This window comes from Cardiocondyla obscurior, linkage group LG20 (genome assembly GCF_019399895.1).
Source record: "Cardiocondyla obscurior isolate alpha-2009 linkage group LG20, Cobs3.1, whole genome shotgun sequence".
NCBI classification, from domain to species: Eukaryota; Metazoa; Arthropoda; class Insecta; order Hymenoptera; family Formicidae; genus Cardiocondyla; species Cardiocondyla obscurior.
Genome location: NC_091883.1, coordinates 3,134,033 through 3,147,764, shown reverse-complemented (window position 1 = coordinate 3,147,764; position 13,732 = coordinate 3,134,033). Strand labels below are relative to the sequence as shown.

Below are 13,732 nucleotides of genomic sequence, written 5' to 3'. Positions count from 1 at the left end.
GTGACTCTACGTTTAATCTTGTATTTAATACGGATTATAGAACCGCGATATACTTCGGGAAATACCTAATAATTTGCATAATCCACTTCGCGAGAGAGAAAAAAAAAATAATAAGTTGTTTATTTTCCGGTGAGGATAAAGTTCTGTCAGTAAAAGTTTTCTCTCGCGAGATAAATTTTTAATAAATTCTTCCGCATGCAACGGCGGTGTAATTTCCAATTTTATTTTCGGAACATTCCGCCGATGCGGGAACGAAACGCCTGATTCTAAGACGAGTTTTCCTTCTCTCCCTTTCCGCGTGGAATCTACGGCGGAATCAGGAAATTGCCGCGAAATTGCCCGAAAATTGACACGTCACACCCTCCACGCGTAAACGCATTTTCCGCGGCTTCTCGCACCGGGAGAGCTTTTAATATAAATTTGAGATAAATCATGCCTGACTTGTCGTTTTCCGCCCCGACATCGATCGCACCGACCCTGTCTTTCTGTTCCTCTCCTTCACACACGCACGCAAAAATCTACAACATATGATTGCAATCCTCAAAAGAACCGTCAAAGGAAAGAATCGCGCGGATGCAAATATCAATCGCTTTCCCGGGTTTTTTTCATTTTTTTTTTTAATTCTTGAAAAGTAAAAACCGCACGTTACGCCGAGTAAACTTTTTAACGATAAATGATAAAATATTGCTTTATTTCTCGTAATACCGATGGAAAGTGCACGCTGAAATGATTTATCGGACTTTTAATCGTGTTACAATTTTTATTTCGCTCACTTGCGAGCGTAAATAATTCATCATCGCAAATATTTTTCCTTAATTTAATACATTTTCGAGGGTCATGAATTTAAATATATTCTCGAGTTGCTTTCGTCCCAAACCCGAAATTCCTAACGTTTCTCAGCCAGGCCTCTGGCACAAAAGTATGAAATTCCATGGAATTTTCGAATATTCACACGACAACAACGACGCAAAAAAAAAAAAAAAGCAATATCTTAACCGCGATAAAATCTATCGTCGTATTCATTAAAACTTGCCACGAAATTAAATCTATAGTAGGAATACAAATTATTATAATAAAAATGTACCTTTAGAAAAAAAAAAAAAAGACTTATATAACAGAATCAAATTAAGTACAAACTTGAAAAGAAGAAAAAAAACCGGAAAGAAAATAAGTCAAAGAGAGAAAGAGAGAAGGATGAACGAGAATAATCTGACCGGCGAGAAGTTATGCGAAGCGTGGGACCGGAAGAAATCAAACGTACAATTGGCCGGAAACGATGACCCTTCGAAGATGACGCGGTCAGGAATTCTTTCTTTTTTTTATTTCTCTTTTTCTTTCTTCTCGCCTCGATAAAATCGAGGATGAAATGCGATTTCGCGGCGCGTAACTGTGTCGCGAATTTTATGCCGGGCTTCGTTTTGCCGCTGCTACTTAACCACCTCGCCAGTTCCAGAGAGTGCTCAGCGACAGTAGGAGCACGCGGAATTGTGCAACTCCGACTATTGTCTTTTGTGCGTGCTCTGCTGCTTTCTGGAAGACGTACTACACTTTCGACTTTGTCCCGCACGCAGAGGCTAAAGATCGTATTTCTCGCCGATTACTAAAATCCCTTTATCCTCTTACTTCTCGGATATCTAACTTTTTGCCGACACGTGATACTTTTCGATCTGCACTTGCCTGCGACGAAAACCGTTTATAAAAAAAAAATAACAACTGTAACTCTCATCTCTATAAAAAAAATTCGACAAAATAGAAAACAATAAAAAAAAAAAAAGAAATTGAAAAATAAAAATATATGTCTTTTCTACTTTCACGATTGATCAATCTTCCATTACACCTACAGATTCGGCTAATAAATCATTATTTATAGACACCTATTAATATTCAATTGAAGGAAACAGTACTGCAGCCGATAACGTTTATTGCACGTCTTTAAGTCAGCGCCGCTGATTTGCATAAATCCTTTCAGATCGCGGAAAAGTCTCGTCGCAAAAGATACTCGTGGAGGTTTCTTTTTTTTTTATCTTTGCAATCGTCGAGAGACGCTACGCTACTCCAACGTGAGGCTGCAACTTTCCAAGCCCTCTTTTCATCGCAATTTGCTAATACATGCCGTACAACCGTTTGCAAATATATGCAGCGTTCGCGTCGCGGGCGCAAACGAGGCTGAGCGCGTGCGGTGCGTGGGATTGTTCCCTTTACGCAACTTTACCTAGCGGCGTGTAAAAGGATTCGAAGGTCGGAATTCCTTTTTCGTTTTTCTTTCTTTCTGTATTTTTTTTTTTCTTTTCTTTTTTTATTATTTTTTTTTTTAAAGACACCCGCGGGTGTACAGCCGGGAGACTTTCTATTTTTAAAGAGCCTACGCGCCACGCCAACCCAGACGTCGAGTACCCTCACATCATTTAGAGAAACCTTTCGCAACGAAATTCGAGCGACGTAAAACGTCCTTTGTGACGTTGATGGTTAATACCATTAAAGTTATTGTCTAACATTTCTACCGAGGAATTTTGACGAATTTTAAAACATACCGCTCGTCCACTCGACTCCACTTTGATCTCGGCCAATTAATTTTGTGTCCATTATGCAGTTCCAATTATAAATTAATAACGACACGCAGCAGTTAGCCCGCGAAGTTTACCGCGGCGCATCGAGGGAAACGTCGCGGAGGAAAACGAGCCGCGCAGACGTGAATGAAGGATCGCCGATTTAATAATTGACGCGCCAAAGTGTCTGTCCGACGTAACTATCGCGAGCCATCTAAAGCCGCAGGTGTAAAAGCGGAGGCGAATATGGTGGCCGTGCGTGGCGGAAGAAGCGAGGTGGTCGGCGGATGCGAAGGAAGGTAGGAAGGAGACGCGGGAAGGAAGGACACGTAGATACGAGGAGGGAGATAACGGAAAGAGGGGAAGCGCACGTTAAAACAGGTGGTGCAGATAATAACATCTAACGGAAAGTGCAGGCTGTGGGTCACAATAGTCGCGCTTGTACAGCGACCATTCGGTCGCGAGTTAGCCTACTTCGGAGAGTTTATGCGGCCGGACTTGTGCGACCAATAGATAAATTAGATCACGAAGCAGTACAAAAATTTACACCTGATCACCCCGCTGAAGTTACGCGGCCGAAATTTAAGAGTACGCTGGAAAAAAAAAAATAAAGAAGCATTTTCCAGACAAAAATCCCTCGATAACGGACGACACGTCTCTCGCGCGTCCGATACGTTAATAAATTAAATTTATGTCTCGAGCGAAATATTACGAACAAGTGACTACGCGATATGACTGATGGAATTTATCCAAAAGCCAGCCGGTCTATTTCCCTGGTCATTCATAAATACAGGCCACGCGCGGGTAACGATAAAATTCACTCTGCACTTCGCGATGCGCTCGACGAGTGTTGCAGCAGGAGAGAAAAAAAAAAAAAAAAGAGGGGAAAAAAAGCATCGGACCGTAAAAGGTTAATCGATCTGGCGCATTCATCACACTTCCCCGCGCGACGCGACGACTACCTTCATTCACAAATGCAGCGGAGCTGCGATAAAATTCAGCGTGCACTTAGAAGCGTAAACATCGCGAGTACGGCGGAAAGGCTAATTAACCGGTCTCGTCCATTCATTTATTCTTAACTGTGTCACGGCGAAATAAAAGTGTAAAAAAAAAAAAAAAAAAAAACTCTGAGACGGAAGTATCTTTGGATACTCGCCAAAAGTTTTTTCCGATAGAAATATTAAATATTGTACGAATAAATTTATTGACGAATTGTTTTACGACGTCGCTAAAAATATTTTGCTACGCAAGTAGGTACTTTTAGAAGGTAACCCAATTTATTTATACTAATTGTAAAATATGGAGACGGAACTACACGGGGCCTCAATCGTTCCAACCTCATTATTCGATCTGCATCGCTCAAACGCGTGGCGCACGCATTTCTCTCCGATTTTCCATTACCGCTATACGGGGCCCTCGTTCTTAATCTCTCAACGTCTTCCGCAAAAGAGCAACGTAATCCCTTGCCTTCCTTTTGTATTACTCGCGAGAGGATCTTCCTTCATTACCTCGCATGTTGCGCGAAGTCATCGATTTATCGTGAAACTGACGTTTAAAAAAAATATACGTACGTATATGCGCTCGCAGGTGCATTTTAATGTAACTCGCGCGCTTACATCGGCTCGAAACTACCGGAAAATCAGATTACAGAGTCACTTTAATAAATTTAACTCGACAAAAATACACGGCGATTTTCCCAGGCGAACAAGAATCGACGGCCGCGTTAAACTTATAACGTTATTCCGAGAGAGAGCGTACGAAAAAAAAAAAGAAAAAATAAAGAGAGATACTCCGTAGCTTAAAAATTGAAAACTGTTAGAAGAAAAACTAAAAATACCGGAATGCTTTATGTGCTGCACGTTTCAAAGTTACGTAAAACCCGACTTGTCTCCCGGCCAAGTGGGGCAGTAACCCCGGGATTTTCTAAAGCAGAAACGAGACGATTTCCGAAATTTAAGTATCACGAAGAAGCAGGTATGAGAAACCCGGCGTCGGCTACGAGATTCTTTTTCTACTTTTCGGCGTCTGGAGGGCCGGCAAAGCGTAGCCAGCCGTGCTGCGCATTGTCTTCATCCCGTGGTGCATTACGTAAATGAAAATAGCACTCCGTGCATTGTGTCCCGTTTGCAACGATGACGTCCCTTCAACGCCTAATCGTCGCATAAAGTACCGTCTCTTCGCGCGGGATAAGCACTTAAGAGAAAATAAATTATCGACGCGCGCGCCGAGTTTCCTCGCGTACCACAAAGGTCTTCTGGGCGTATAGATAAGGATTTTATATTTAGGGACTGAATTTAAAATTCGATGGAGAAATAGCTCGGGGTAATAAAGTTATCGCGATATCTTCCGACTTTGCGTTCGATAAATCGTACGTCGGGTTTTTCTTGGACTTTCGCGAGAGAAGGACTCTTTAGAGAATTGCAATCTTTAACCGAACGGTGATAAACGTTAATTCGACTGGACCTCAATCGCGAAAAGTATCGTTCATGCCAGAGGAGATCGCCCCAGATTCCCGAAATTTACGGGGGACAATTTACGCTTGTTTGTTCCGCTTCGGGGACCGTTTTAGGTCACGCTGAAAAATTCAAAGCGTCGACGCATCGAGCGAAAAATTCCCGTCGAAACCTCTCTCTATTGTACCCCCTACCGCATCTCCCACCGTACACAACCGAGGTCTATGATTAAAAGTTAATAAATATCATTACGCGAGCTGGTATCAAATTAATAACGTTTGGAAGGACTTCCTCTTATTCCTGCAACACTTCCCGAATTCTAAGTCTTGCTCTGCAATTTACATGTAATTTAATTTAATTTAATTTTTTTTTTTTTTTTCTTTTTTTATTATAGTCCGCGACGTTTAAAACTCTCCCTCGTGAATTTTACCCTCGGTTGGCGGTAAGAGATCTCTCTCGAGAACGTGATAATCAAGTATCGCTGTCAATGCAGTCATCGTCTGTCACAAAGCTGTCGCTCGAAAGTCGCTCTTGATAGGCAAGCGACTTTCGAGAGGATATCTCATCTGCTTAGGGTTAACGTTAATCGCTACACTCGGGACGCGTCTGCATGCGTATAATGATCTCCACGGGATCGTGACTCGTATAACCCAATTCGCCGGTATCTCGCGGCCTCGCGGGGGTATCATCACCATCAGGTTCAATTACAGATGCGCGCATACCCCGGCCATCTGCTGTTACACGGGTAGCTCCGCGATCCGCGCTCGAGCAGGCCTTACGCTACGCTGTTTTCCTTCTTCCAATCTATTTAGATTCGCGTTACGTTGTATATCGCACCCGACACTTCTTCATTCGATCCCCCCCTCCCCCTCCCACCCCTCCGCGAACTCTGCGCGATCGAATTAAGCAACGATTGCCGCGAGATTCTCGGGAACGGCTTCGCCGATTCTCGCGACGTGAGAAGTGGAAGAAAAATTAATACTGCATAAATCGAATTGGAAGTATCCAGAAGTGATTGCTTTTTTTTTTCAACTGTCCTAATTTTTGTTTCTCTAAAATCGATAGCCGCGTAATTAATTAATAATGTTATACGAGCGTTTAAACTTCCTGAACTTTTTATATATTTTTTTTCTTGTAAATACGGAAAGTAAGCGGGGAATCGTTTGACGAGCGAGGGAAGAACGGGGACAGGAATTTCTATTAAAATACTAGAGTGATTAATATCTTTATCGCCAAAGTGTCTCCGTCATTTCCGCGAATGTTACATGCGATGACGAATCTTTTGTTGCGTTACGTGATTGAACAATACTTGCCGGACGCCCACGCAAAAATTGACCTTCAGAAACGTGCCAAGACTAATCGGACAGATCTACACGTGAAAGAACTCGAGAGAAGAACTCGCTTTTTATCTTGTTTTACGATATTAATATTAATTCAAGGCCCACGCGGGCTTCGACTGATTGCAATTGTTAATTTGTATCTCTACGACGAAGAAGAGCGCTTTCGGTAAAGTTTCAGCGAAAATTTTATCTGGGAATTAGCGTACATATGAAATGAAAGAAAATCTACTTAAATTGCTTACGAAATTATTTTCCTTTTTTCCAGGGAATTATACAAGGCCGATTCCATACTCTGTTCTTAACGCAACTTCTAATTTCGCCTAATTGCATCGTATTTTTACCTAGGTTACTAATCGCTATTTAAATATCTATCCAACATTGATACCCGATACTTTTTAATTCTCTACGTTCTACGTAATTAATGTAATATAAATTGTAACTGCGACGTCGTATTAAATTGCATTATTAAAAAACGTTTGGATTCCGCGAACAGAAGGCTATATCTATGCAAAATATTTCATTTTGCAGATTTTTTCCACAACAACGCGTCCCGTAAATGGCACTTTTAATACCAAACGAGCATGCGACGAAGATAAAGATTGTCACAACAGCCGACAATTATTTCGTGCAAGGACATAAAAAAAAAAAAAAAACTATACCTTCCACACTGGAAATAAAATTACATGGAAATTGCTAGCTATAACAAATGTGAAATTACAGTGTAAAAACACAGTGCGTTTACATGGAATAACAGTTTAAAAAATTTCATAATTAAATACAAGAAGAAAAGGAAGAAAAAAAAAATTATGTGCTTCTATAACAATTAAAATAAATGAGTTTAAATACTTGTGAATAAAGAAATATTAAAAATCGCCGAATCTCGTAAAAATTACGTAACGTTCGAGCACGAATTTTTCTACTCGTGCACTGTAATTTTACATTTATCATGGGACTTACGTTGTAAATTGTTTCAGCAGCGTCGAACGTACGACGTCGCAAATCCGATCGGGCGTCAAGCGGCGAATTGTCCCCACAAATAAAACGAGTCACGTCGCTGAATGCTCTCGGGAATGCGAGCGCGTTGTCGGGGGCCACCGAAATCACGACGGCAATCTTAGAACGAACGCGGATTTATTCGTTCGTCACTCCCGCGCGGGCAGGAATCGAGTTTCCGCGACGTGCCGCGGCCAGCTAGGAATCCGAAACTCGCAAAAATCCTTCCGCGAGAGTCAACGGACCATCCCTCCACCGAACTGCCTCCCTCCTCTTGCCCCGTTCGCCCGCTCGCCGCGTTCCACGCTTCTTCGCGCGACGACGACCACGCGATCGAAGGTTTTTTTCGAGCGTCGCGCGAAACAGGTATTCGAGGAGACGACGCGAGGGACGGGGGTGACGGTAGGTTAGGTAAAAGCATCCTCTCGCTCGAAGTGTCGGCGGCATCGCCGAGTCCCCGACACTGCCGAGTGTCGCCGGGAACGAAGTCGCGGAAAAAAAAACGCGCGTAAGCTACCCGGGATCATTGGGTACCGAAAGGGGGAGAGAAAAGGGGAGGCGCGGGGACGAACGTCGCCGCGGGCGGCGAGTTTTCAAACGTCGTTCGCTTCTGCGTGCTCGTCGACGGGATCGACGGCGCCATCGCGGAAAACGGCCAGCAGGCCGGGCGCCCGTTCGAACCGCCCGGCACTTTTTCGTCGCAAGAATAGAACGTGTACTCACCGTGCGGCCGCAGCGACGGTCCCTCGGCGTCCCTCCGCGTCCGGCCGGCGATAATCCACGTGACGAGCCCGGCGATGGTTCATCCAGGGCGAACGAAACACTTGAAGGAGCACTCGGCGCGCGCGCGCGCGCTACTGCCGCTGGCTGCACACGGACGATCGGCCGCTCGTAACAGCGCGCGCGAACGTAGCCTTTTATCCGCGAGCTACGATTGCTACGAGCGAAGGAAAACGGGAAGCGAAGTCGGGCACACGTTTCGTCGTGACGGGCGAACGAAAAGCGCGGGGAACGAGCGTTCACTCCACGACCGCCTACGCGCGCGACCGTTCACGGCACCGCTCGGACACGAACTCCGGCGAGCGGCTCGGTTCCGTTGCCTCGTTCGTTCACGACTCGGGCGCCTTCGGGTACTTCCGCTCGTCGTGCTTCTTCCCCACCAAATTGGCTCTGGCTGCACTACATGGATCATCTCGATTTTATTCTTATAGATTTCTTTTTTTTTGGAACATCTGATTGAGATAAAATCTCCAAAAGGCATTGGAGTTTAATATTACAATGATGAATTATGTATATTTACTACGAAATAAATGTATAATGTAATTAATAAATTGGGATATCGATTGTCGAGAACAATTTTTATATGCATTATGGAAATAACTATTAGAACACATGAAAAGTAATTTTATTATGGAAATATTAGAAAATTAAGTCTGCGTAGATAAAATGTAAATTTTTATTTCCACGTTTTTTATCCTTTTTTTTCTTTATTTAAGCATATCATATAATTTTCTTATTTTTATTGTCTCCGTTTTCCATGTGAGTCTCTTTTTTCAATTCATAAACCTGTAAAAAGAGAATATATTATATAAGATAATTATATTATAAGTTGCAAAAAGCAAATGCTCTATCTATTCACCTGTATGTATGCTTCTGTAAGCGTAATCATTTGCGGCAAAATTTGAGTAACGTGTAAATCTTGCAATTCGTACCACTGTCCAGTGGCTCTATGCAAAATGTGAACTCTGTAAGTTCCTTGGCCAGGCTCACCGTCGTGTACTATATTAGCTACTAAATCGTACGTCGTATACGGATGCTTGGCTTTCACTTCCGGTGTTAAAATATCTCCAAAATCGACGTTTCTGCAAGCATAACGATTTGCAACTGAAATATGATCACAAACTTTTTAATATTTAATATTATATGAAACAAGATAATGTCGTATGTACTTACTTAACGGGAAAGTTCACGATCGTTGGATTTTTCTCAACGAAAAATGTATTCCTTGTAAATCTCTGAAACCAGTAAGAAATGAAATAAGTAAAATATTTCCTTCTTTACAGCATATGCAACTTACTTTTATGTAAAGTATAAGATACGGTGGCAGTTCAGTAATCTCAAATCTCTTCATAAAATTTTCTTTGTAGGTTTTATATTCCTTTTCGGTGACAGCATTAAATTTATTCAGAAGCGTGTACAAGTTTACCTGAATGAATAAAAAGTTGTTTTTAATTATCTGTTATATTTTTTTTACCTGACCGAAATTATGAATAAAATACTTACTTGTGGAATAATATTTTCTGTAAATTGATCTTTGAATAGCGGCGGTGGCGGAAGATCGCAAGTGAGATATAGAAATGGACTTTCCGTAACAGTTTCACCATATTCCACTGTATTCAATAACTCACTTCTTTGGCTCTCCTCCAGTTCCAGCGGTGGAATTTTCCGCGTATATATTCGCATATGACCCAAAAAGGTTTTATAAATTATGCTAGAATCACGTTTCTTTGTACCGTTTAACGCTAGATGAAGAGCATTTAAAAACCAAGACAAAAAATCCACAGGATCACCTAAACAAATTTATTAATGAGAATATTTTAATTGTCGAAAAGCAAAAATTGGTGAAGCTTGCTACCCACCTTGTTCCGTAAACTGAAATCTTTTTTTACTCCACAAAACGACCGCTTGCAGCATCTCGTGAGGACTTACGTGCGCTTTGAAATTACGTGGGTTCCATAATTTGCGCATGAGCTCTCCAAACCTCTGTACTAAGAGATACGATGAATCACCTGGTGGCCTTCTTACATGAGAATAATTAGATTCTCTTAAAAAAAAATCTCTTAAAGGTGTAACATGTGAAAGTGCCTGTAAAATATAAAATTTGCGAAATATACAGAATAACAATATTTAAAAAATACCTTTCATCATTAAAGTCATTAAAACTTACTTGTAAAATAACATTACAGTAGTCATTTGCTTTTATATTATTCATTCCCACTATTCCTGGTGAATACATGGAACCATCAATTGCTCTTGACTGCTTGTCACTCTTGTCTAATTGCGATATTTGCAACTTGTCAAAAGTTGGATTTAACACGTATTTAATATCGTCCAAAGATGAATCTGAAGAAAACAAAATTTTATTTGATAAAAAAGAAACAAGGATACAAAAATATAATAAAGACTGGACTTACTTACCTACTATTTCATAATTATCTGGCAGACAATAAAATTTGAGCGTGTGCAAGTTGAGAAAGACATGATGACTCTCTGCCACACTGTGTGTATAAGCATGAGTATTGGTTCCACGTCCTTGAAAGTATTTGCCACATACCAGACAAGCATATACATTTATCCTAGACAGTGATACAGAGCACAATTTTTCAAAATCAAAATCTAGAAACTGCCGATTGATGGTGTCCAAGTACGGACACAGTCGTGGCCCGTCTGATTTAGTTCTCATCGATTTTGTGCTCTCTGAAAACAGAAAAAGCAATGTTAGTGCAGGTAACAATATTCTAGGTTATACCTCAATAAATATGTAAGAAAGGCAGAACGTGATAGTATTCCAGGTGCCATTGATTCTTTCGCTCTCTCGCATCATTTATTCGCCAACAATCACGTAATATAACATACGCTATCACAAAAAACTCTTGTAAAAATGAAAATAATTATAGCGAACGTCACCTAACCTCAAACTCCATACGAACAACGATTTTGCATTTTATTAAATAATGTGCGTTTGAATTAAAGTTTTATCGAATAAATGACGCGTGCACTTACTTTCCGTTTCATTGTCGGAGTCGCTCCCGGTATCGACCAGTTTTCGTTTCAGCTGTGTACCTCGGACGTCGGACGCCATTTTTGGTATCCCGCCGATGTAAACATACACCGTGGACAGGATTTCTATAACAGAAAGGATGGACCTCGCGGCGCGTCAGAAAAGTGAAGCCGCTAACGTGAGAGTCTACTTTTTAGCGTCTCCCTTTACGGATCTCTCCCTCTCTCTTTCTCTCCCTTTGTCCGCGCCGACGCAACGTTCACCGTTCTTTCGCCTCTCTACAGCTGGAGATTTCCTTGGCTTCACTTTATTAGGACAAGCCGTTCCAACGTCCTGCTAAATTTATCTATCAAGTAAGTGGTCATTTATTTTTATCTTTCACTTTAAATAGAAGGTAAACAGTCCGTTCGCCTGATAAGGAAGTTTATCAAGAAGTTGCAGCAAGCCGGCCATCAGACCGGCGAGTAACGGTCGCGCAGGATCTGCCCTTCGTACCTTCACGTTCATGAACAACGCCCAGAACGTATTCCGAAGCTTGTCCGAAGGCAGCGCAGCACGTTCTTTGCCTCCCGTTATCCGCGGCGGTTGTCGACGCGATCGGAATTCGCTCGGCGATTGGCGTCGTGGTGTGCGGCGCCGGTGAGAGCGTTGGTTAAAGTCGACAGTGAGACGTTCAGCACGGGATGGGTCCTGCATTTTGTCTCGTTTACGTCGCGCTGCTGGCCGCGAACGTCCACGCGAGCCTCCACGAGCGCCGAGGAACAACGAACAGCCTGGTGGAGCAGCTGAACGAGGACAACTGGGACCTTATACTAACGGGAGAGTGGATGGTCGAGTTGTAAGTATGCACCACGTCGACACGTTGATGGCGTGTCAAAAGGTATTCGAATCTCGTCGTGAAATAAATTAGCATCGGACCTTGAACGAGAAACACGCGAGATATGCTTGATTGTTTAATTAGATATACGTACATATTTGTTAATTTAATACGTTACGTTATTTGGTAGCTATGCACCATGGTGTCCGGCTTGTAAAGCACTCGAACCGGTCTGGGAGGATCTGGCTTTATCAAAGAAGGCTTTGAATATCAATGTTGGAAAGATAGATGTGACGGATTCGCCGGGCCTCAGCGGCAGATTTATGGTTACAGCCTTACCTACGATATATCAGTACGTTTATTATTTACGATTCTACATGTATATTAATACGATTGCTCTCTAACATTTTTGTATTTTAGTTAAAAAAATCTGAATTGAATTTAAGAATTATATGTATATTTTTTAATTAATTTTTTTATTTTTCTAGTGTAAATAATGGGATATTCAGGCAATATAAGAGCCCCAGAGATAAATCCTCGCTCATTGAATTTGTAACCAAGAAAACATGGATGAAAGTAGATCCGATATCTAGTTGGAAAAATCCAACTTCATTCCACATGTCAATTTTAAGTCAATTTTTTAAGCTGTCTCAAGTATTACGAGTAAATATCGTTTTTTTTTTTAATTATAAACTGTACATATGTATTTCTATTGTAAAAATGTTTATAAAATACTGCTGTTTTCCTGTAGAATATCCACAATCAACTTTTAGAAGATGTTGGATTACCTGTTTGGGGCAGTTACTTAATCTTTGCTATTGTGACAGTTATTTTGGGCACAATATTAGGATTGGTAAGCAATTTGTAATTTATATCGCGTGATATTTTCCAATTTACATACCTAACAAGTGGATATTAACTATATTTATAATTGCAGTTTATCGTGTGTTTGATCGACTTTATCTTTCCACAAAAACCGGCTCAACAACAAGGAAAGAAGAAACAGAGTGCAACGGATAGTGGTACTCAGGAGAAAAGTTCAGATGAAGATGAAATTGCAGAAAATATCGGGGATGATTTAATAGATGAAGAGGAATCTGAACCAGACGAATCCGAGATAAAAGAATCTGAAACGAAGAAATCTGAGGCGAAGGAAATTGAAGCGAGTGAAAAAGATAAAGATACTAAAGCTGATACCAGTAGTCCGAACGTTCGCAAGCGTAAGCCACGCAAAGCTGATTAGAGATATAGACTAGTTTAATGTAAATATTCAACAAACATGAATTAATTGCGACTAATTTGTTGGTATACTCCCAAAGTCATTCCTGTACATTAAATACCAGTGCGGTATGATATTGTTAATTTATATCTCGAACTATGGATTATAAGATAATTCAAGTGAATGATTCAAAGAAACGACTATGTCTAATGTCTCTTGTGTACGTCTAAAAATTTCAGTGAAGAAAAATTTTAGATCATTATTGCCTGTAAACATTTTTTTATCTACAAATACATTTTAAAAATTAGATGTCTCAGGTATTATTCAGTAAAATTTTAGGCTCTTGCAGGTGTTCCTGCTGTCGAATAATCTCAGGACTCAATTCTCTCGTTGACGCAATGAGAAAATATAAACGTGTTAGAAAGACTTTTACAAAATATCGCAAGACATGTTCAATAGATTACCATTTATTAGATGATAGCTGCAGATCTTCGAGGTGACTAAGGAATTTTTGATTATGTAGACTACTCTTAGCATGCGTTTGCTATAAAACGTTTGTGATTGCAAGATCTTATAAATCGAA

At 41.1% G+C, this 13,732-nt stretch overlaps 2 protein-coding genes across 3 annotated transcripts; one reads left to right on the top strand and one right to left on the bottom strand.

The window, feature by feature from the left end:
• Positions 1 to 8,770: 8,770 nt before the first annotated feature.
• Positions 8,771 to 11,331, bottom strand: Usp39 (ubiquitin specific protease 39). 2 transcript variants are annotated; one of them, XM_070670334.1, is made up of 9 exons: positions 11,116 to 11,331; positions 10,531 to 10,809; positions 10,280 to 10,455; positions 9,972 to 10,197; positions 9,616 to 9,902; positions 9,410 to 9,538; positions 9,286 to 9,347; positions 8,972 to 9,194; positions 8,771 to 8,898 (listed from the first exon to the last, which is right to left on the bottom strand). In XM_070670334.1, exons 1-9 carry the CDS (start codon positions 11,192 to 11,194, stop codon positions 8,833 to 8,835), a joined length of 1,527 nt encoding a protein of 508 aa, XP_070526435.1. In that variant the 5' UTR covers positions 11,195 to 11,331; the 3' UTR covers positions 8,771 to 8,832. The 2 variants fall into 2 exon arrangements, with proteins under 2 accessions (XP_070526435.1, XP_070526436.1); XM_070670335.1 differs by lacking the exon at positions 8,771 to 8,898 and having other exon boundaries at positions 8,983 to 9,216.
• A 49-nt stretch (positions 11,332 to 11,380) lies between these two features.
• On the top strand, positions 11,381 to 13,456 carry LOC139110504 (thioredoxin-related transmembrane protein 1). Its single transcript, XM_070670345.1, has 6 exons — positions 11,381 to 11,466; positions 11,546 to 11,951; positions 12,121 to 12,282; positions 12,419 to 12,593; positions 12,682 to 12,783; positions 12,868 to 13,456. Exons 2-6 carry the CDS (start codon positions 11,797 to 11,799, stop codon positions 13,171 to 13,173), a joined length of 900 nt encoding a protein of 299 aa, XP_070526446.1. The 5' UTR covers positions 11,381 to 11,466; positions 11,546 to 11,796; the 3' UTR covers positions 13,174 to 13,456.
• Positions 13,457 to 13,732: the final 276 nt, after the last annotated feature.

Excerpts from the sequence above, each read along its gene's own strand:
- Usp39 (XM_070670334.1), bottom strand. The coding sequence starts at position 11,194 with ATGGCGTCCGACGTCCGAGGTACACAGCTGAAACGAAAACTGGTCGAT. Across the intron at positions 10,198-10,279 it reads ACTGTAATGTTATTTTACAA|GCACTTTCACATGTTACACC; the intron begins GTAAGTTTTAAT and ends TATATTTTACAG. Across the intron at positions 9,539-9,615 it reads CAGAAAATATTATTCCACAA|GTAAACTTGTACACGCTTCT; the intron begins GTAAGTATTTTA and ends TTATTCATTCAG.
- LOC139110504 (XM_070670345.1), top strand. The coding sequence starts at position 11,797 with ATGGGTCCTGCATTTTGTCTCGTTTACGTCGCGCTGCTGGCCGCGAAC. Across the intron at positions 11,952-12,120 it reads GGAGAGTGGATGGTCGAGTT|CTATGCACCATGGTGTCCGG; the intron begins GTAAGTATGCAC and ends GTTATTTGGTAG. Across the intron at positions 12,594-12,681 it reads AGCTGTCTCAAGTATTACGA|AATATCCACAATCAACTTTT; the intron begins GTAAATATCGTT and ends GTTTTCCTGTAG.